We start from the raw sequence: 21,288 nt of genomic DNA on the forward strand, positions 1-21,288 counted from the left end.
CCTGGAAAGCTTAAGCCAATTTTTCCTTAGTGTGCACCTTGCTTTTTGTCATTTAGGAAGTCACAGCCTACCTTTTCACATTCAGTATTTTTCAATTCTTAAAAGCAACCATTAGATTTGGATGGCATTTTTAGGCAAACCGGTAATTCATTTGTCCCACTCTCTTCATGATGGATGGATGTATGAACAGAGAAAAACGTCCACCAGAATTTTAAGCATATGGCTGGTTCTAAGGGGATGTCTCTACACATTCCCCACCCCTTCCCCTCCAGCCCCTTCGAACCAAAGCAGGACTCATTTAGGAATGTTCTGACTGACAAGAATCTCTTCAATATACAATATAATTTGTGTTGCTTCTCTAAATCTTTTCTAGGGAAATCACAGTATGATTCCATTTCAGTGGCTTTCTGATGGGCTCCTACTCTCATCCTGGGTGGGTAACGACTGTTCTAAGGGCTGGGAGACTGGAGGCTCAGAGGCCACACAGCCAGGCCTGGAGAGAAGACAGAGGGGAGCCCGGCACAGGGCCCAGGGGCTTTGCTGTTTTCACAAGCATCCAGAAGCAATCGTCTGCACTTTGGAAATTTGTTTTTGTTTCTTCACAGAGGTAAAAATGAGGGACAATAAGACCATCTGTGCAATGCTTCCAAACTAGACTTGGCCACACCTTTGGCTTCAAATAGCTCTGCCAGTTACCTTTGACCTTGACCTGGAGGTAGCACATGCTCATTCTAATTTCAGGAAAAGACAGCCTTTTCTGTGGCAAATGCTAGAGACGGACTCTTCTCCTTTCCAAAATAAAATACAGACCCATCTGGAACAAGACTGCCCGCTGCACTCCACCTGTTCTGGTTGCAGCCTCTGAGGCGACGAGAAGGTGTAGCGCATCGGTATGCCAGCCCTTCATTTGTGTTCCCCACACGACATACGGTCACCTTACAAAGCCAAGGGTGAGCTGGATTTGAAGGAAGGAGAGAGAATCTGGTGGACCAAAGGAAGCATGTCTATTGTAAGCAATGCTGGAAGGTTTCCTACTTGATAAAACAGTGAAATGCTGCATCATAAGCCTTTTCAACAGATAACCCAATTGTCACAGACTTCCTTCACATGGTCCAAAAAATGACAGCGGCAAAGGTACAGGTTTCTGCACTCTGCATGGAATAACTCGTATGAAAAAGAATAAACACGATGGAGTCCTTTCCCCATCAATTTCCTACAATGGGGTTAAAAAGCTTAACTGTTTCAAGCGTTAACGATTACAGACTGGGCGCTGTAAAACTCCAGGAGCCTATGTTTTGTTCAGCTCGTGTGGCTTCATATACGAAAAGAAATAATGGTTGTGAAGAAATAAATTAGAGCCATTCGGGTAATCATGCAAGCCAGTCGAGTCAGGACCGACTCTTGCCTGTTTAAGACAATCTTAGCACACCGATCCCCTTTTTCTTCAGTTCTGTGGGTTTCCCATCTGTCTGCTTGAGGAGCATCATACAGGGCTCCCACTCAAGCTGCCTTCCCAACGTGTTTGTTTTTACCCTTTGACGATGAAGGTTTCCCAGGCACCAGCAGCATTATTCCCATGTGAAGAGGCGTGGCAGCTAGGGGAGCCTCCTGGCTGTGCACACCAGCATTTGGCTCTCAGACACAGCTTGGCACCGGCACACCAGGCACAGGCCTGATCCCCAGGCTGGACGATATTAACTCAAACAGGATGAAAACTCACAAACACTCTATTTTGGGTATAAGATCTGGGCTTTTTTTTTTTTTAAAGACACTTCATATGCTTTAAAAAGTATTCTCTCCAGATTATAAAAGGTTAGTTAAAATTGTTTAATAGGAACAATCTTGGACAAGCAGAAATAGCTTTGATTTGAAGAACTATAGCCATGTACAACTGGGAAGGCTCCACAGGGTGGTCGGATGGGATGGTCTGTACCTGGTCTAGAGACTTTGCATTAGACAGGTGACTGATGGACATTCTGCCCTCTCTCAAGGCACACGCCACTTCTGAAAACTGTCAGCTTTCCACACCAACTGTGATATTTTATTTACATTTAAAAATAACTTCTCTTCTTCAGTGTAGTGGAAACGCCCAGAGACCAGTCATTGAAACCCCTCCCTAACACAAGTGCAGAACAGCTTTATTGATCTCTGGATTTGTCCAGTCATTCCGAATGTCATCCAGGTGGTTATCAAAATCCACGAGTGTTTCGTAGGACCGGCTGTCCAGGAGCGATGCTGAGATCCTCTGGGCCTCTGGCCAGTCTTCACAGTAATCACTATGAGGTGAGACAGGAGAAGTCAGCCTCTTACTCAAAACGCGTGGCTTTTCAATAGAGTAAACAGGAAACCAGCCGCGCGCAGAGTAGTATAAAGGAAGCCAAGGGTGAACTCTAGCAAACACATCTAAACACATGAAGATACATATAAAGGATATGAAACATCCAAGAGATAACCTTCAAATGAAATTCTGAAAAAGCTGGAGGTAGATGACTGATTGCAAATAAACCACAAAAGCCTGGGAAGAGGGTCTGGCTTAGGGAAAGGTGGCCGGGGATTGGGAGGGGAGACCCGTGAGTGACAGGATGTCCCCACTGCTTGGAAACCCTGTAGGCCTGTCCTCTGGGGGCTGAGGAACACCCGTGACTTCTGTATGAGGTGTGCACACTTCTCTAGAGAACATGTAGCTTAAAAACCCAGGAGGCGGGGGTCAGGTCTCCTATGCAAGCAGCGTGCCGGGACTGGCCCCAGCGCACGCGGCCCACGGGCCCCCCCGGGAATGGGCACTCACTAGTGCGGGTCTCTGCAGCGCCATTTGTTTTCGTGGTGTTCATACACGTGGATCGTGGGGACTACACAGTCCATCGTGAACTTAGTGTTGTCTACCTGCAACGAGACGAAGGGCGCACTCGCGAACAGAGCCAGGACCTCCACGGCAGCCTGCGGGTCCCTCCCTGGGGCTCTCCCACGGGGGAGGACTCCACAGGGATGTCAGGGACGGGCGCAACACTGCCCACTACAGCAGACACCCCGCCTCAGAGTGCACACCACCACAGCCCAGGCTCACGGTGCATCACATGGGAGAAGCACTGAGTACTTGACTGCTTTCTCACACACCCGAAGCTTCCAAACGTTACGCTGCCTTCCCTGTTAGAATTTCATCTGAACTGAGAGGAACAGGGCTCCTGACATGAGCTATGTCCGTCCCTGCTCCCTCTGCTGTGCTGGTTGACCTAATTCAATGCGTCTCAGACTTGAGTGTACATTGGAATCATCTGGAAGCTTATGGAGACATAGATTCCTAGGCCCCCAGAACCTGCATTTCCAATAGATTCCCGGGTGGTACTGATACTGTGAGCGTGGGGATCCCACTTTGAGACCCACTGTAGCTGAAAGACCCCCCACCTCTGGACACCCGTGTGCCATGACTGCAGCGGCCCTGACTCAGCAACTTTAAGCCTGCAGTTGGGAGAAGACGGCCGAAGGAGGCCATGGTCTGATGAAGTAAGTACCTGCAGAAAGGAAACCGCTCACAGACAAAGCTCCCCGTCAGCAAGAGGCTGCTCAGCAGCTGTCCCCACACACAGGACTCTGGAGCGAGCGACAGTGACTCACCATGATGAGAGCCGTGTCACTGAAGCCCTCGGCGATTCTGGAGGCCACCTTTTCTGCTACCTGGTTTGGACTGAGAGGGAAGAACCAGCGAGGTTACCAAGTTTTAGCTGACGCTGGGCAACACTGTCTGCCTGTGGCAGAGTAAACAGCAATGACACAAAGACCAACAGCACCAGTAAGCTACCTCCCGTGTGGGGTTACACCCATTTAAGTAGCTTTTGGGGACTGTGATCCCGCTGCAGTGACTTGTTGCTCTGCTCAGGGCAGAGCAGGGGCCCTTGTCTTTTCGTGCATCTTTCCCTCTGTACAATCAGTCTCAGCTTTCTGAAGCAGGGACTGAACCAGAAAGAAACACACTATACAGTTACAACCCTGTCGTCGTGATTGAGGTGAAAAAAGCAGGCTTAATGCTTTATAAAAATAAATTTAGCCAGTATTCTATTTTTACCTTTAAAATTGAAAATTTACAGAGGTGTGTGATTATCTGCAGCATCGTATTAAGAAAAATGAAACAAAAAACAATGTAATAGACAAAGGGCCCCAGGGAGTCTCATTCCCCAGTCACCCTGGAAAGCCCTTAGAGTGAAGGCAGCGCTGCACAGGTGTCTCGAGGGCCGGAGTCCCGCAGCCACCGGCTCATCTGTCCACACCCTCCCGGAGGCTCCTCTGTCACGGCTGTGGGTGGAGTGCCTCCTGCTCCTGCTGCCACAGCCCCCGCACCACCCGCACAGTACGGGCTCCGGGGCCTGCACCACAGGCCTGGGTTCCAATGTCTTCCAAGTTCAGTGCAGCAGCTTGAGGGCAAGGGCCAGGAGTCCGTGGCTCAGCTCACCACAGAGCTTGGCCTGGGGCAGGGGATTCACACTCTGGCAGCTTCCTTCGTGTAATAAGACCAAGACTGACACAGGCCGTGAACAGGCTCCAGTTCATCAACATAGGGAGGCAGGTGGACTCGAAGGAGGGGCTGGTAAGAGACGCACTGAGGAGAAACCAGAGGCATGCACGGATGCAGGGACCAAACAGTCAGAGATGTCTTGGGAAAAGCTGAAGAATCAGGGATCAGAAAGCAGCTCTGCATGTCGTCCACAGAGAGGCTGGCACAGAAGCCGCTCTGAGTCCACGCTGTGCTGGGGACCCTGCCACCCTCAGTCCTGACTGGGCCCAGTCCTCTAGAACAAAACAGTTCACATCTCTGGAAGTGCTCCATTGGCTTACTGTATTACTTCCCCAAATGCTACTGAGTCCCACCACTTGCCTATGCTGGGCGAGCGGACATGAATCCGGGAGGCATTTGGTCTGGGGCCCTTCACTGCACCCCCTGACTGCCTGGACACGGGAGCCCATCAGCTCTGCCTGGCCACATGAGCAAAGCTTCAGGGTCACCCAGCTCGTGCCTCTGGCTGCTCAGGGTGCCGACTCCTCTGGGACTCTCTCTGTGAGATCATGTCAGGCTGGCTGCTGGCCATATCCCTTGACCAAAGGACACTGTTCTTCTCAGGGCGGTGGGGGTGGGGGGGTGGACACAACTTCCTGACCCGACCCATCTTCATTCCTTCAGGCAGGGCAGGTGCCAGCTTTTGTCACCAGCTCTGGGTAATTGCACCACCCTCCTTTCTCTGACAGACGGTTCACACCTCTGGAGATAACCAGCTTGTTAAGCCCACCTCAAATTACCCTAACATTAGGATGTTATCAGTTTTTCTGCTAGGACATTGATGCAGAAACAAAGCAAAGATCTCAGCTTTGCTCTTAGTGAGAACCACCATGGGGGCAACTAGCTGGATAAAAGAAAACAAGACCTATTATATGGGGAAAGTAGCAAACACCATGCTTTCGTCAAAGCAGCAGACCCAAAGAACACCAAACCTAAAGTTGCTTTTTTTTTAACCCCCAAAAAGAGTGGAGTTCTTGCCTGGTGCTCTGCCCTACATCAATCCCAGTTTGGGAATGGGAAGCAAGGCACAGCGGAGGGGGGACTGAACAGGAGGCGCTGGACTGTTGCTTTCGCTTTCAGAATTCCCTTTAAGCAAAATAAAGACAACACAGGACAGAATCCCAGCATTCATCTGAGTCTTTAGAATAACTGGTGTTTGGAATGACCCGCACCCCAGCCCTCCTGGAATACTATCAACAGCACGGAGGGGCACTGTTTCACAGACTGCGCCCCAGCACCCCTGCAGTTCTATCTACAAGCACGGAGGGGCTGTTCTGACAGATTCTGCACCGGGAGCCCACTGAGGGGTTTCGAGGGGTTTCACAGGGATATACCTGGCATCCTTTACTCGTTCATTAGCTTGATAATAACCAGCAATCACGTAGCTATTATCTTTGCACCACGAATCAATCTGAAAAGAGAACAAAATTTGGGAAGAAAAGGTGAATGCTTTTTCCTTAAACATCAAGTCTCAATAAACAAAGGAACCTCCCTCCCTCAACCAAATGCTGGGACAAGACAAACAGAACTCCTGTATCCTCCTCCCTACGAGAATGAAATGCGGGAGTTTCCTGGTGGCCTCTGTTGTTCGGTCGCTAAGTTGTGTCCTAGTCTTTGCAACCCTCATGGACTGTAGCCCACCAGGCTCTTCTGTCCATAGGATTTCTAGGATTCTGGGCTTTCACTGCTGTGGCCCAGGTTCAGTCCTTGGTTGGGGAACTGAGATCCCACCAAATTATGGTGGTGGTATGGCCACCAAAAAACAAACACACACCAAATGGGTGTATGGGTGTTCAGGGGAAAGAAGGCCACCGCAATTAGCTTTTCCACAGTCCATAGGAGGTCAGAGAAAGCAAAGAGCATAGGCTCCCCCTCTCTCAGAGGTGGAGTGTCTTCCCACAGAGGAGGAGCCTGCAATGGCCGGGGGTGGGGTGGGGTGTGAGGCTGGACACTAGGAATGACCTCCTCCCCTAGTCCTAGCAGAAGGCTCCAGCGCAGACACATAATAAATGGGTGTAGTGCCGTGGGTGAGGGGGAACCAGTGTTATCCACTTTCTCTGACAAGATGAAGCACTGACGCCTTCTGGGGCTTGAACAAGCCTTCAGGTCGTTAAAATCAATCCTTCACAGATAGCAAACTAAAGAGCTCAGAGAGGTTCTAAGCTTGCACAGCCAGAAAACAGAAGCAGCATGGGAATCTGAGTCTCTTTCAAAGTCAAGTCCTTCAGTACTGTTATTTCAGTATTCCTTGTAATACACTATGAAAACCCTTGTGCTGGGATGTGGGGTGCAGGGGAGCACACGTGCATGCACTCACACACTTCCCTGTGGCATGCTTTTAAACAGGAGCATGGCTGCAGATTTTTTTTTTCTTTTCTAATTTTATTTTATTTTTAAACTTTACATAATTGTATTAGTTTTGCCAAATATCAAAATGAATCCGCCACAGGTATACATGTGTTCCCCATCCCGAACCCTCCTCCCTCCTCCCTCCCCATACCATCCCTCTGGGCCGTCCCAGTGCACCAGCCCCAAGCATCCAGCATCGTGCATCGAACCTGGACTGGCAACTCGTTTCCTACATGATATTTTACATGTTTCATTGCCATTCTCCCAAATCTTCCCACCCTCTCCCTCTCCCACAGAGTCCATAAGACTGTTCTATACATCAGTGTCTCTTTTGCTGTCTCGTACACCGGGTTATTGTTACCATCTTTCTAAATTCCATATATATGCGTTAGTATACTGTATTTATGTTTTTCCTTCTGGCTAAGTTTTTTGTTTTACAATGCCACTCTTCTCTCATCAGATTTAGCATCCTGCAGATCTAATGCGATTATTAAAAACAAAAGGTCGTCCTGTTTTGCTGTAACGGAATTTTAATAATACACTGCAGGAAATTCTATTCTCAGCTTGCAAAAGAAGAGATACAACTGATCCTCAATTTTTTCCAAAGTGAATTAACTGGTTAAAAAGGGTTTCTTTTCTTTCTTTTCCCTTTTTAAACATAGCTCTATTCGTTCTTTTTCTCAAATTCTGGTTTGGGACTCCAACAGTCTCCTTTATGACTAAAAGCAGACATTACAAAATGGTCACAGTCCAAGGTTCCCTGGCTCACACGAGGATTAGAATAGTAATTCTGCCCTCCTAAGAGCTCACAAATTACCATACTGGGTCAAAACCAAGGCTCAATGAACCAATTAGAGGCTTTGGTCATCCACCCAAGAGATGAGGGCTATGTCGCCAAAATATTTATAATGGCTCTTTCACTCTAACTTTGAGGCAAATTATTCCACAACTACTTATATTTTATTTCTATCACCTCTTAAAAGAATGAGTCTTGGAAACTCTACTGCTGCTTACAGCAGCAAAATTCTTTCATTTCTTTCTAAATTTACCTCCACGTGGTATCCAAGGGCATAGCCTAGTTCTAAAATCTGGCACTTGGTCCCATTTCCTGAACTCACACCCACCCACTGGCCCGCCCTTTGGTGTCACCCTCTTAGCCTCTGTTTCTGATCGAAGACTGGTCTCTTGAGGGCGTCCTCATGTAGGTGATCCTCACGTCTGCCCACCTCTGCGCCCCTCGCCTGGCTCCGCATTGTGGGCTGCTCTTCCATCCAGAGTCACAACTACAGAGAGTGTCCTGAGTCTGGTATGAACACTTAGTGGCCTAACACAGCACAGATCTGTCTCACAAGTCGGAAGTCAAAAACAAGTCTGTGGGGCTGCCTCTTGGCGGAGACTTGAGGGTAGAATCTGCTCCCTGCCTTTTCCAACATGGAGAGGTCACAGGTCACTGCATTCCTCGGGTGGTGGCTGTCTCACTCTGACCCCTGCTTCTGTGGTCAAAATTCTCTTCTCTGACTCTTACCCTGCTGCCTCTTATGTGGACCCTCTTATGTGAACCCTGGGTCTATCAGATAATCCAGGATAATCATCGCATTTCAAGATCCTTAACTCAATCTTATCTGCCATCTCTTGTTCCACGTAAGGTTACCTGTCCAAGGGTCCAAGAACTAGGACGTGGACATCTTGGGGGGGGGGGCATTTTTTTGGGCCTACCACAGCTACCTTTAATGCAAGGATAAGATGATTATTTCCCACTGCTGCTATCCTGCAGCAGGCTGCACCACAAGTGCAGGGTATCAGTTCCCTGACCAGACGCTGAACTCAGGCCACGGCGGTGAGAGCACCAAACCCTGACACCAGGCCATCGGGAGCTCCCACAGCAGTCTTCAGTGAGCAGTCTAAGCTGCTCCCCAATCTTGCTTCTGGGCTGAAGGGAATGGTTTGGGATTCAGTCTCCAGGAAACACACAGGGTAACCCTGTACCTGTGCTCAGACAGCAGAGAAGGCATCTGACAGGATGGTGGATTCTTGTGACAAACGAACATACCTCAACTGACACTTTACCTAAAGAGGGGTGGATTCCTATATAAAACACTCTAAAGGCCTAACCAAATTCTAGCAGAAAAATAGTGTCACGACCTTAAACTTCTAGTAGAACTCTTTGCTTTTTGTTTGTTTTTCTGGCTGCATCACATGGCTTGCAGAATCTTAGTTCCCCAGCCAGGGATTGAACCTGAGGCCCCGGTAGGGAAAGCATCGAGTCCTAACTACTGGACCTCAGGGAACTCCTAGTAGAACTCTTTGAAGAGGCTGCTCCCAAAGTGAACCAGGTCATAAAATGATTCAAATAAGAACCACCAAATGAAGTCTGGATGCCTGTGATGGGCAGGCACAGCCTGTCCACTGTCCAGAGAGACACCAGTAGCCACCAGTTGATGACTGGAGAACCAGCCATCAGAGTCCACCGAGTGGCGAACACAAGCTTCAGTGGACCAGACATCATCAGTGAGTGACGCAGCATAGCAGAGTCGGTGTGTTGCAGGAGGCAAGCAGCATGGACAGTCGGCCGAGTGGGGATGGGGCAGGTGGCTCTTGAGGGGTTTCAGAATCCTGCAGTCAGCCCAAACAGCTTGTTAACAAAAAGCCCAAGTGGATTTAAGTGGCAGATTATACAGTAGGCAACTCGTACCCTCCAAGTGGGGCAGGACAAAGCAAAAGAGCTGAGAAGCTGTCTGAACTCTGTTCTCAGTGAATTCATTTCTGCTGCTATGGTGTCCTCCTGTGATGCATCTTGTGAACAATCAAAATGAAAATGTTCACGATGGCACTCTGATACCTGGCAAGTGACTTTGATACAAGGTCCAAATCCTGCTTTCACTTATGCGGTTTCCTTTACTTTTCAGATGGAAAGGACACTGTCACCTTGGCACAAGCCGCCACCCTCTGTTCACGTCTTTCAGGCCTGCTCCCTCGCAGACATGCAGGAGAACTACTACAGGCTCGGGCCCACTCGTCCATTCCCAGCTAGGCTGGACAAAGAAAGCAGCTTCTCTTGGCAAACTTGCTAGTGTCCGCATGAGCGAGGCACCTGGAGTTCTCATAATACTGCATGCACTTCCGTGACCACAGCCACAAAGCAGGCAAGGCAGGGAGCTGCTAAGTAAGTCACCCCAAGGAGGGTGCTGCTCCCACGCTGGTCACTTACAAGCTAGGTGTCTGGGAGCCTCCCTGTCTGCAGCAACACCCAGGCCCTGGAGTCTAAAACTAGAGGGGTTGGCGAGTTTCACGGAGAAGAAAAAGATCCTTAAATCAGCAGCTGATTCTTCCATGAGGAGGAGCTGGCTTTGGAGGAAGAGCGCTGGAGATAAGGGGCCTGGGAACAGAGAGCGAAGGTCACGGGAAGAACTGAAAGGAGAGCCCAGAGCAGCCAGCTCCCCCTCCCAGGAGGAAGTAGGGGGCTGAGCGAAGAGCCAGAGGGGCGGTAGCCTGTGCAGATGAGCACAGGCAAAGCACACATGGGGGCAGCAGAAGGAATCCCAGGCCCAAGTCAAATGAGAAGTCATCAGAGCAGAAGGTACCAACAAGCAGCTCCCAGCACTAGGAAATCACAGTGGGGGTGTGTGTGTGGGGGAGGGGGGGAGGACAAAGAGGGCTTAGGCAAACAGCAGCTTTATGCTAATTTCCCTACTGACATTTTATGGGTTTTTGCTATTAGAAATAATTCCATCACTACTTACGTCAAAGGGTTATAAGGATAAATTAAGATAACAGGCCTAAGTACTTAAAAAAAAATAGAAAGCACCCAGAAATGCATGGATTTTTTTTTAAATGGAAAATTATAATGAAAAGCCTTGCAAAGGAATTTGATGCTGCCCTTTGATGGACAGAATATCAAGTCAGTCTTTCCCACTTATCAAAAATAACCCAATACAAAACTCCCTGAATAGAAACAAGCCATCAGAATTAGGCCTCGTTTATAGTTTTATGGATTTAAATGCTTTATTAAAACATTTTCTACAGCTGATAAACTGTGGCTGAGATTTTTCATTGCCTTCAGGTTATAAAGTTGCTAAGACAAAATCTGAATGATATAAACTTAAATATCTTAACAGTAACACAAAAACTTGTAGATGGTTTCAAATGGCAATTTTTTTCTTTATGACTTTATTTTCAAAGTTATTTAATTTGTACTCAATTGACACTGTTCTCCTACTTGTTAAATGCTGAGTCTATGATTCAAAGTTTTGATCAATATAAGAAAAGTGAGCACAAATTACCATATTGCTTGGTAGGACAGACATTCAGACAGTTTTTACTGTCTTAAAAGAGGCTAAGTGCAGAAAACCTAGTTTGCACTTAATTCTGTTGGACAGGAGACTCCAACACTGAAGGGCACACTTGGGGAAACACTCGAAGGTGCATCTGGAGTACAGATGCAGTGGTGCAGAGCGAGCAGTGCCCCTGAATGATTTCTACGATGAAGTCTGTCCACTGCTCACGTCTCTCTCTGTCTGGTCCCTTTATACTCTACCTTCTAGCTCATCTCTAAAAGTGTGTCGTTCCCCCCCCCGCCCGGTTTTCACCTGGTCCCTCTGTCCCCTTCCTCCAGCCTTGCCCCTTGGGCCACCACTTGCATGTCCCTTTCTCTGGGCAGCCTGCCCTCCCTGACTCTCCCAGCCTGGGTCAGCGGACCCCTCCCCACTTTCTGCTTGACCCCCCCATATGGCACTTATTCTTCAGTACTGTACTTGTCTGCCTGGTACAAGTTCAACCGCTACACACGTACTGTATTTGATCCATAGCAATATCCTTCCCCCAAGCACAGGCTTGGCTCTACTGGAAAGCTGGATAACCCTGCTTAATACTACTGGTCAATAGAGTTCCCTGCGAGTGACCGACTGCACTGCACATATCCAATCACCACACAGTTATCTTGATAGAATAATCAAGACAGGAAGCTCAAAAGACTTGCATTAAAACAGACACACGCATACCCCAGGAACACACTGATACCAACAGCACATTTCTTCAGGAGCTAAAATGTTGATTCTATACACATCATCTACTTTCTATCTATGTTCTGCCCCATGATGATAGGAAAAAATTCACACAATGACTCAGTTTAACAAGTACTCAAAGATGTGCCCAGTAAGCTTAGGCAAGGACTGCTGGTCTAAAGATACTTCCTGCTTATTAAGAATTTACATGGGTGTCATAATTAGGTATTTACAAAATGGATTCATTTTACTTGTTGGGATGTAGAGAAAAAGGATTTCTACTACTCTTCTCAAACTTAACTACTCTTTGCATGAATCAACTAATTCTCTTTTAGTATCTTAGTTTATACATATTCGAAAAATTCTACCTCAACCCAGGCAGGTCTGAGCCTACTCCTCCCTAAGGTTTTAACTCCAATTTACAGGTCGTCTTTTTTCCTTCACTGGTCACCATACCTCAACAACTACGGCCCAAAATTCAATAACCAGTCGGTCTGTTCCTACGCCACACCTTTTCCCACTGTACTTCAAATAAATCAGTCATGAGCAGACCCACAGAAGTGTGCGGGCTGGAAGGCCAAGTCTGCTCTGGCTTTCAAATTCCACACACAGTCTTCAGCTTTTAAAATCACGGTTGCATTCCAGATATCACTAAGGAAGACAGACAAGCTCTTGTTCACGGAGCGCTCGACGCCGCCTTTCTAACCGTGGGTCCACCCTGGGTGTCCCGGGGCAGTAACGTGGTTAGAACCGCGCCTTGACACCTACGGCAGACACGGATCCGGCCGCGCGACGGTGAGCGCGAGCCCAACGGCAACGTCCAAACTCCCCGCGACTCAAAATTCCAAATACAGACGCTCGGTTCACAGCGGCTTGTCTCTATAAGGGCTATCGGTGTGAGAAAATCGGTGCCTTTTCCGTCGCCTAAGGCGTTCTAAAAACACCCGGGACGACTAAGGTCGCCCCTTCGGCCGCTGCAACGACGAGCTGCCTGCCACCTGCGGGGCTCTTGCTAAGTGCGTGCGGGCAAAGACCAACGCGCTCTCGCGGGTCGTCCGTTCACGATCACGGCGAACTCGGCGGTGCTGGGTCCCGAGACTCCGGCTGGACCACCCTGACCTTCTAGCCGGGACGGCTCGGAAGCCGACTGTCAGCCCGTCTCCTGTCCCGCTAACTCTGAGGCAAGCCCCTTTCCGCGCTTACCAAGGTGAGGGCCACCTCCAGCATGGGGGCGAGGGCCAGGGTGCCGTGGAAGAGGGGGATACAGTCCACGAAGAGGGTGTGGTGGGCGCCCGGGCCGCCCAGGGGCAGGTGCTCCTTGCGTGGCTTCTGCTTCTCGGCCACGAGCAGTCCGTTGACGGCGCAGTGCGGGTACTTCGCGCCGTGCAGCACCATCTTGCAGTAGGCCTGGGTGGTCAGCTTCACCCCGGGCATGCTGAGCCCGGGAGGGCCCCGGAGGCCCGGCGCCGGCCGAGGCCTGGATCCGCTGCCTGGCCGCGCGGCGCCTCAGGGGAGAAGGAGGACGAGGCGGCGGCTCCCTGGCGCGGCCCCGCGGCTGGCGAGGGCCCCTCACGGGCCCAGACCCGCTCGAGCTCCGCTCCTCAGACGCCGGCTAACCACCCGGGAGAGGCCGACGCGGCCACCTTAAGACTCCACTGGCGCTTTCCGCCGGGCGCCGCCGGAAAGCGGACGTCCAGTGGCCGCCGGAAAGCCGCCCAGTCCGGCGTTTTACGACGTTCGCCGCTCGACCTACTTCCGGTCCTGTGACCTCCCGCGCGGTCGGGCGCGGGGTGGAGTCCTCCTCGATCCCGTGGTGCTCCGCGGCTCGGTCTCGCTGTCTTCCGGTCGCAGGCAGCCGAGCCTTAGAGGGCGGTCGCGGCGGGGACGGTGGGCAGCGGCTGGTCGGTGGCATCAGGTGAGGCGGGCGGTGGCGGGTCCGCGCCGCGAGGCTGAGGAGGGTCGAGCCCTGGGAGTCCTCGGGCCTGCGTGCCCACCGCTGGGCGCCCACAGGGAACTGACGACTGGGCCTCCTGTCCCGGTGACATTGAGGCCGGCCCTTGGGGGCTCCGGGCTCGGGAGCCGCCTGGTCCCTGCTTATATGACGCCTGGAAGCATCCGGCCGGTCTCCACCTGTCCTTCCGCAGCCGCGGGCTGGTTGCGGCTCTGACCTTGGAGTGTCCGCTGGCCGAGGGCGGGGGCCTGAGGGCAGGTTGCCTTGCGGGCTCCCGGCCGCCCCTCCCGACGGTGCTGCGCCACCGCCCGGGGTGTAACGGGGCTCCGAGGGAGGCGCCCCGCTTCCTGGCCTGGTAAACGCTCGGCACTCGCTCAGGCGCGGGCCAGGCCGGGGAGAAAACACGGGAAAAGGAGGCGAGTTCGGCCCTGACGTCATGCTTTTGTTGATTCTGCCTCTAGTGGGCTGCTTTCTGAATGAGTTCGGGATCTTTTCCATCAGCAGCAGCCCCCTGAAGGGGCAATAGGGGAGCGGGGCCTGACCCTGAAAAGGCCCGCGTGAGAGATGTGTCATCCCGGTCATTCGTTGTCCTGCAGGGATTGAAAGTGGATCAGGCCACCTTTGCATCCATTCCCCTTCATTTCCTCTTCTAAGCCGGGGCACATATTAGGTCTGTAACCAAATAATGAATGCGGTGCGTGTCTCTTAGTTACTTGAAACTGTTTACCTTTTCCCTCTAGATGGTGGAGCCCGTTACTGGCAGCACATTCTAGCTTTTCCAGTCTCCTTAAACTATTTTTTTCCCTCTTTGCTTTTTAAGAAAGCTGATTTTTTAAAAAAACCAAGGCAAAAAAAGAGAGCAAAATCCCTCAAACAAACCAGTTTTCTACCAGTTGCTTTAAGTGTATGTATATGAGACAGTTGGTTTATAAGGACGCTCCATTAAAACATGCTGTCTGCTGAGGAAAAAAAAAAAAAAAAAAATCCTCATCCTAGGTTATTTTAAAAGTTTACAATCAGTAATGAAGAACCGGTCACTTATGTTGGGGAGAAAAAGAAAAAAAAGAATTGCATTGATTTCCAGAATGCACTGGGGCAAAAAGAATCATTCCTAATAGGTGCTTACCCTTGTTCATAGTGAAGGTATGTTTTTATCTTTCAGAATGTTGGCAACCAGAGTATTTAGCCTGATTGGTAGGCGTGCAATTTCCACCTCGGTGTGTGTTCGGGCCCATGGTAAGTGTAATCTTTCTTTTTGCTCTGCTGCTAGTAAGGCCCTGTGCTAGTTGCAGATGTGGAGAGCTTTGATCCTGATCACATTTTGTTGAGGAATTTGAAGGGAGATACATGCAGTGTAATGGTGCCTAGTTCTAGATTAGAGTTTTAATGACTCCTAGTTTGAGTCTTCGCTTATACTGATATTTTCTCCTCTTTCCTTCCCTTCCCTTCCCATGTTTTCAGGTTCAAGTTCCACACCTTTTAAGAGATCCACCCTATACCTGACTTTACTGTTCCATACCCTCCACCAACCCCCACCCCCACCGTCTAGCCACTTACCTTGAATATTGTTTAAATTATTGGGACAGCAGAAGGGAAGGAACATGGACTGGGTTTAATTTCATTTCTGCCTTGGACTTGCTGCTCAAGTTTAGGAATCTCTTCTCTCACCTGAAATGTACTTAAAGAACCTAGTTCAGAGCCTGGCACATAGCAAGTTGAGTTTTGCATTTATCAAGCATCTTTGTAGCTGTCAGTGTTAGACACTTACAATAAAGGAATATGAGACGTGGAATTACTCCAGAGTCCCAGCAATCTGGAGAGGAAAGATACAGGTAGGCAGTGTTTCAGTGAGAGATAGGCTCGGAGGAGAAGCATTTAGCCTGGTCTGAGGTACGGGGAGGGGCTTCTGGAGGAGAGGCCTTGCTCTGCTGAAGGGCTGGTGGGGTTCCCTCACACTCAAGAGCGGAATGTTATTCCAGGCAGAGGGAAAGCAAGCAGGAGGAGGAAATGGGAGTCATTGTGACAGATTGTGTTACTGGGGAGTCAAGTGCAAGGCTTGAGTGATGGGTGATGCAGTCAAGAGCAAGACTCATGTATCCAGGGACTCAGGAGCTTTTGTCTGAGCTGCTTTATGTGTGATTTTTTTTCCTTGATGTTGTGTCCTTTAATTGGTGATACTTTGGTGTTACATTTCTGTATGTCCTTTATATTGCTCAGTATAACAGACTCTAAAACAGATAATTTTAGTAAAAGCATTATTGAAATGTTATTTAAATGAGTAGATAATAAAAATTTTAGTTGTTAATACATACAGAAAGAAACATTCCTTCACTAAAAGCCTAGAAAGTCACTTAGGTCAAAGATTACCTTTTGTTTCCATTTTGGTTTTGCTAATGTATTTCTTTAGCTCTTTGTTTGTTTAGTTCAGTTTGAAGTATAATTTACAGAAAGGAAAGTTTATCTTTTCTAGATGTTATGTTCTATGGATTTTGATAAACTCACTCAACTGTGTGACAGTGACTCCAATCAGGACATGCAATACTTCCATCACCCCTGAAGGTCCCTTCATGTCCCTTTGGTCGTTCTGATCTTCTGTGAGAAGCCAACTTCTGTCTCCTTCAGGAGCACTGACCAGGGCTTATTCTTAGGTATTGCTTTAGGCAGAGGAAGTCAGATGTAGTTGGTCCCTGCGTGCAGCCATCCGCTGGCTCCTCATGCCTCACTGGCCTCATCACATCAGACTCACAGGCAGAGAGCAGCCCAGACCAGCGCTCCACAGTGGCTCGCTCCCTGCCCCACGGGTAGTTTGTGTCTCAGATGTACCAGGCCACCGCCTCCTGCCTCAGCTCCAGAGGTGTAGATGGTGCTTCCTTCGCGTCGTACCCTCTGCGCTGGTGTCATTTTACAGGAAAAGGTCCTGTCTCACCCTGTGTGCTTCCTTAGAGGCTGTGGGTTTGCGGGTAGTTTGAGGGGTGTTTGCCTCTTTGAGTGTAAGCTTTTGGAAGCAGGTACTTGCCGGGCTTACTCACTGCTGCCTCTCGCGCACACGGTAGGCGGGTGGAGGAAGCTGCTGTCTCTCAGACGAGTCTCGTCCTTTCATTCTAGATTTCTGGTCGTGTAAAGTCATACATGAAGTTGTTCTGCACATAGAATAGCCATTGGGAGCCCCCACTGGCAGCTCAGGTGTTCGTGTGGCGACATGTCGGACTGAGACGGGAGCTCAGATTCCGCGGATTTCCTCAGCAGAGGCCCCCGTATCTATCCAGATCGAGGATAGAAATGATAACCTTCACTAGGATGCAAAATCTATGCTTTTCTTTCCTTTTAAAAGGAATGTTTGGTGTGTTAACATTTATATGTCTGTATGGGGGCCTCCCCCACCCTTCCCATTTACTAGGGAACCAGGCCAAAAGTCCTAAAGAGCCCTTGGCAGCGGTGAGGTCACGAATTAGTCATTTTTGTTCTAGAAAATGCAGTTTTATGCTTAGGATGCTTCAAGGTTATAAGCATTTGTGTCTTGATAACAGTTTTATTAGATCTATTTCCCATGACACCCTGACACATTAAAGGCTACACTTGAGCAGTTTTCAGTACATTCGCTGAGTTGCTCCATTATCCTGTAATCAACTTGAGAACATTCTCAACACCCTAATTAACATCCATTTTTAATAACTCATGTAAGCTGAGTGCTTTTTAGTCCACTCATCATTTTAATAGCGTCTTAGAGTTTTAAAATTGGGAAGTTTTAAATGAAAACTTTTAAAATGAAAATAATAGCCATTTCATCTCAATCTCTTTGGGATAAGGTTGGGTATGAATATATGAGTGTGCTAGTCATAGGCAAGGCACTGGTGAGCATTTGGAGGACTTTTACTGCTTGTTTAAGATCCAAGGTTTTCTTTCACCGTTGTTAACACAGTTTGGGAGATTTCAGTCATTCAGACTAAGCTAATGGAGGTGAAGCGTTTTTGTAGGACTTTATACCTCGATTCGTTCCGAACACAGAATTTCCTTGCAAATACAGGGTAGAATCAAACAGCTTTTTGCTGAGGGAAAACCTTAAAGTTTAAGATACTCTTTTTTCCCCTGCTTTTTGAACTTTTCCCCTTTTTACTAGAGTGATACATTGGGTACACACCAATTTGAAGGTGCTGAAATTTTTATCTTTTTGGGCAGAAGTCTCTATTTCATCCCTGCTTCCCGCTGATGACAACTTGGGTTTAACTTGTGTTTAGTGGCATATTCATGTGAGTATCTACACGTACCTCAGATTCTTAAAAAGAAAATATAACCCCGATGGTATTCTGTGACTTGGTGTGTACACGACTCTCTTCCCATTTTGAGCTAGAACAGTACTTGGCATACAGTAGGCACTCTAAACCTTTGTTGAACAAGCCAAATGGCTCCATGATACACATTTCTAAGGTTATTTGCTACTTTGCTGTAATAAGCAGTACCACAGTAGCCATCTTTTCATGTCTTTGTTTCTGAACTTTGAACCCTTGTTTCTTTTATGAGTTTTATATTGTTCTTCCCCATTAGTTGGAGTTCCTTGTGGAATGGCCTCCTTTTACTCCAGGCTCCAGTTAGTCCAGGGAACCTGAGTAGCTGTCCAGACTCTGTGTGAACCCCGGTAGTTGCAGGACGTGCTCCCTCGTTCTCCCTGGCAGGTTGCTGTTTTGCTGTGATGAGGAGTGCTGCTGTTACCATCTGCCCTCCGTCCTCACCTGCTCTCAGGGCCACATGGGGCGAGCCTGCTCCCCATGTCACACGACCGTCCTGTGGTTGTCTGGAATGGGGGCCACAGCCCCTGGGATGACTGAGGTTTTCAGGGTGCACGTACCTGGACTGACTTCAGTTCTTAAAAGTACTGCCTTGTTTGTAACAGATCTTACGTGAATTTCAAATATTTGTCCAACATGTTTTTTAGGAAGTGTTGTAAAGAGTGAAGATTATGCTCTCCCGAGTTATGTGGACCGGCGTGACTACCCCTTGCCCGACGTGGCCCATGTCAAGAACCTGTCTGCCAGCCAGAAGGCCTTGAAGGAGAAGGAGAAGGCTTCCTGGAGCAGCCTCTCCATTGATGAGAAAGTTGAACGTGGGTATTGACGGCACCATGGGCAGCCTGCGTTGGGCGAGAATTCTCCTGGATCTGGGCTGGGCCCAGAGACCCGTGTGCTGGGGAGGGCGGGGGGCGGTGCTCTGCATCTGTGGGGCTGTCCAGGGCATCAGCTCTGCCAGCTGGCTGAACCCCCTCCCAGGTGCCGCTGTCCATGCTCATGGGCTCCAGCCCCCAGGAGGAGCAGGAGCAGGGTTGCAGAGCCACTGAGTAGAACTTGGGATGGTTTAAATGTGCGAGCAGCTCCTCAGCGCTTCCGCTCACTGGGGCTGGGTGTGCTAAGTACTGATGGAAGATCGCTGGCACGCCATCAGGAAGAAGGCACGTTACACGGGCGCCGTGCCTTCCTCTAAATGAGGGGGAATTTCAGGGTCTCCATACATCTCCCCCCGCCCCCCGAGTGTGAGGGGGTGTCGGGGCCTGAAGCCTGTGGTGGTTCTCACTCCGTGCTCCACCGCACGCCCCCCCGCGCCGAATGTGAGGGGTGTGTCGGGGCCTGAAGCCTTTGGTGCTCCTCACCCCCCCCCCCCAGTGTGAGGCACTCCATGCTCCACCGCATGCTGCCCCCCGCCGAGTGTGAGGGGGGTGTCGGGGCCTGAAGCCTGTGGTGGTTCTCACTCCATGCTCCGCCACACACTGCCCCCTGCCGAGTGTGAGGGGGTGTCGGGGCCTGAAGCCTGTGGTGCTCCTCACTCCGTGTGCCCCCCCGCCCCCCGTGCTGGGGAGCTCTACCTCGAGGTGGGCGTCTGTGCCCGCAGCACGGTCCTTTGTCTCCTCAGTGTACCGCCTTAAGTTCAAGGAGAGCTTCGCCGAGATGAACAGGAGCACAAATGAGTGGAAGACGGTGGTGGGCGCGGCCATGTTCTTCATCGGCTTCACCGCGCTCCTCCTCATCTGGGAGAAGCACTATGGTGAGTGGGGCGGTGCGTCACACAGACAGGCTCTGCCATCTGGGCTCCATCCTGGAGTGTTCACCAGCTTTGGGACGCTGGCTCACGTGAACTGAAGTGGTGTGGCCTGCGGCTGATTGATCCTGAACGGGCCACGCTTGGTTGTCCAGCCCAGCACGTTTCCAGTGGCTCATCTGCTTGGCGGTCAGGTGTCAAGGAGAAGGTGTGGTGGAAGTTAGACTGAGGAGGAGGACACTCTTACCATCAGGGGCTGTTTGGGATGCAGGGACTGCAGCTCAAGTCACCAGAGGTCTGGGTCTTCAGACCTAGCAGCTTCTGCTCGGCCGGCGGTGGGGCTGCCTGCTGGTTCTGGTGCTGCCTGTCCTGTGTTCTCTGTTCTGTGGGGTAGGTTGGCCCGTTCTGCGTGTGGACGTGGGGCGGTGACAGGCCTGTGACTGTCGCTCTTGCGTGAGTCGCCTTTGGTCCTGCTTGGGCTGCACGCTTGCCAGTGTACCTGCCGTCTGTGTCCTGCACAGGATACGTTCTGCTCTAGCGTTGTGTTTTCGTGCTCACTGTTACAAACCAGGGTGTAATTTGGGAGTACCAAGTTGTCAGTGCGCAGAGTTTAAAACCAGCACGTTGGTGTGGGTGTGGGTGTCGAGTGGCCGATGACGGTGCTGATCAAGTTGCTAGTGCCATGGGGCAGACTCACCTCTGTGACGTGTTGGCTTAGAAACACCTTGTCAAGACAGTGTCACCTCACGCCGTTGTTTTGGACTGTAGTGTACGGCCCCATCCCGCACACCTTTGAAGAGGAGTGGGTGGCCAAGCAGACCAAGAGGATGCTCGACATGAAGGTGGCCCCCATCCAGGGCTTCTCGGCCAAGTGGGACTACGACAAGAACGAGTGGAAGAAGTAAGGACCCGCGGTCCCCAGTCTGCACCTCACCTGTCCAGTCACCCGCATGCAGCTCCGCGTGCTCACTGGAGGCGCTCTGTTGCAGCACCAGTGCTAATAAACACGCAGTTCACGTGACGGCCTCGTGGTTGGTTCTTTGACGGTAACTGAATGAAGTGGAGCAGCACTGGACGTGCGGGAGGTTTCTCCCACGTGTCTGTCAGTAGTCAGTACCTTTCGGGTGTAAGTGAACTGGCAAAGACAAATTGTATAAGGACTAGCATGTGAAAACTAAAAATATCGAGTCCTTGGCAAGAGGTTTTTACGAGTAAAATCCCATTACAGTAGCCAGGCTGACAGATGTCCCTGTGGTCGCTTTTCTCCCGGAACTGTCCCCTTCAGATAGTTGGTGTTGGTTGGAGTGTGTGACCACGAGGTTGGAAAGGGCAGGCCGAGTTCTGTGTCTCCTGCCTGATTTCCTGGCCGCTCTCCACCTCTTTATCTAAGAAGCCACAGTGATGCCAGTGCCAGGCAC

At 50.1% G+C, this 21,288-nt stretch overlaps 2 protein-coding genes across 3 annotated transcripts; one reads left to right on the forward strand and one right to left on the reverse strand.

Moving 5' to 3' along the window:
- Window positions 1–1,808: 1,808 nt before the first annotated feature.
- EMC8 (ER membrane protein complex subunit 8) lies at window positions 1,809–13,597 on the reverse strand. 2 transcript variants are annotated; one of them, XM_086350225.1, is made up of 6 exons: window positions 13,099–13,597; window positions 5,848–5,957; window positions 3,612–3,682; window positions 3,413–3,504; window positions 2,789–2,883; window positions 1,809–2,276 (listed from the first exon to the last, which is right to left on the reverse strand). In XM_086350225.1, exons 1-6 carry the CDS (start codon window positions 13,327–13,329, stop codon window positions 2,117–2,119), a joined length of 759 nt encoding a protein of 252 aa, XP_086206351.1. In that variant the 5' UTR covers window positions 13,330–13,597; the 3' UTR covers window positions 1,809–2,116. The 2 variants fall into 2 exon arrangements, with proteins under 2 accessions (XP_086206351.1, XP_086206350.1); XM_086350224.1 differs by lacking the exon at window positions 3,413–3,504 and having other exon boundaries at window positions 3,613–3,682; window positions 5,881–5,957.
- A 141-nt stretch (window positions 13,598–13,738) lies between these two features.
- On the forward strand, window positions 13,739–20,891 carry COX4I1 (cytochrome c oxidase subunit 4I1). Its single transcript, XM_086350226.1, has 5 exons — window positions 13,739–13,810; window positions 15,009–15,082; window positions 18,777–18,944; window positions 19,745–19,876; window positions 20,639–20,891. Exons 2-5 carry the CDS (start codon window positions 15,010–15,012, stop codon window positions 20,773–20,775), a joined length of 510 nt encoding a protein of 169 aa, XP_086206352.1. The 5' UTR covers window positions 13,739–13,810; window position 15,009; the 3' UTR covers window positions 20,776–20,891.
- The last annotated feature ends 397 nt before the right edge of the window (window positions 20,892–21,288 follow it).

This window comes from Bos grunniens, chromosome 18 (genome assembly GCF_055505025.1).
Source record: "Bos grunniens cultivar Pamir isolate PY7600 chromosome 18, Bosgru_T2T1.0, whole genome shotgun sequence".
Taxonomy (NCBI): domain Eukaryota; kingdom Metazoa; phylum Chordata; class Mammalia; order Artiodactyla; family Bovidae; genus Bos; species Bos grunniens.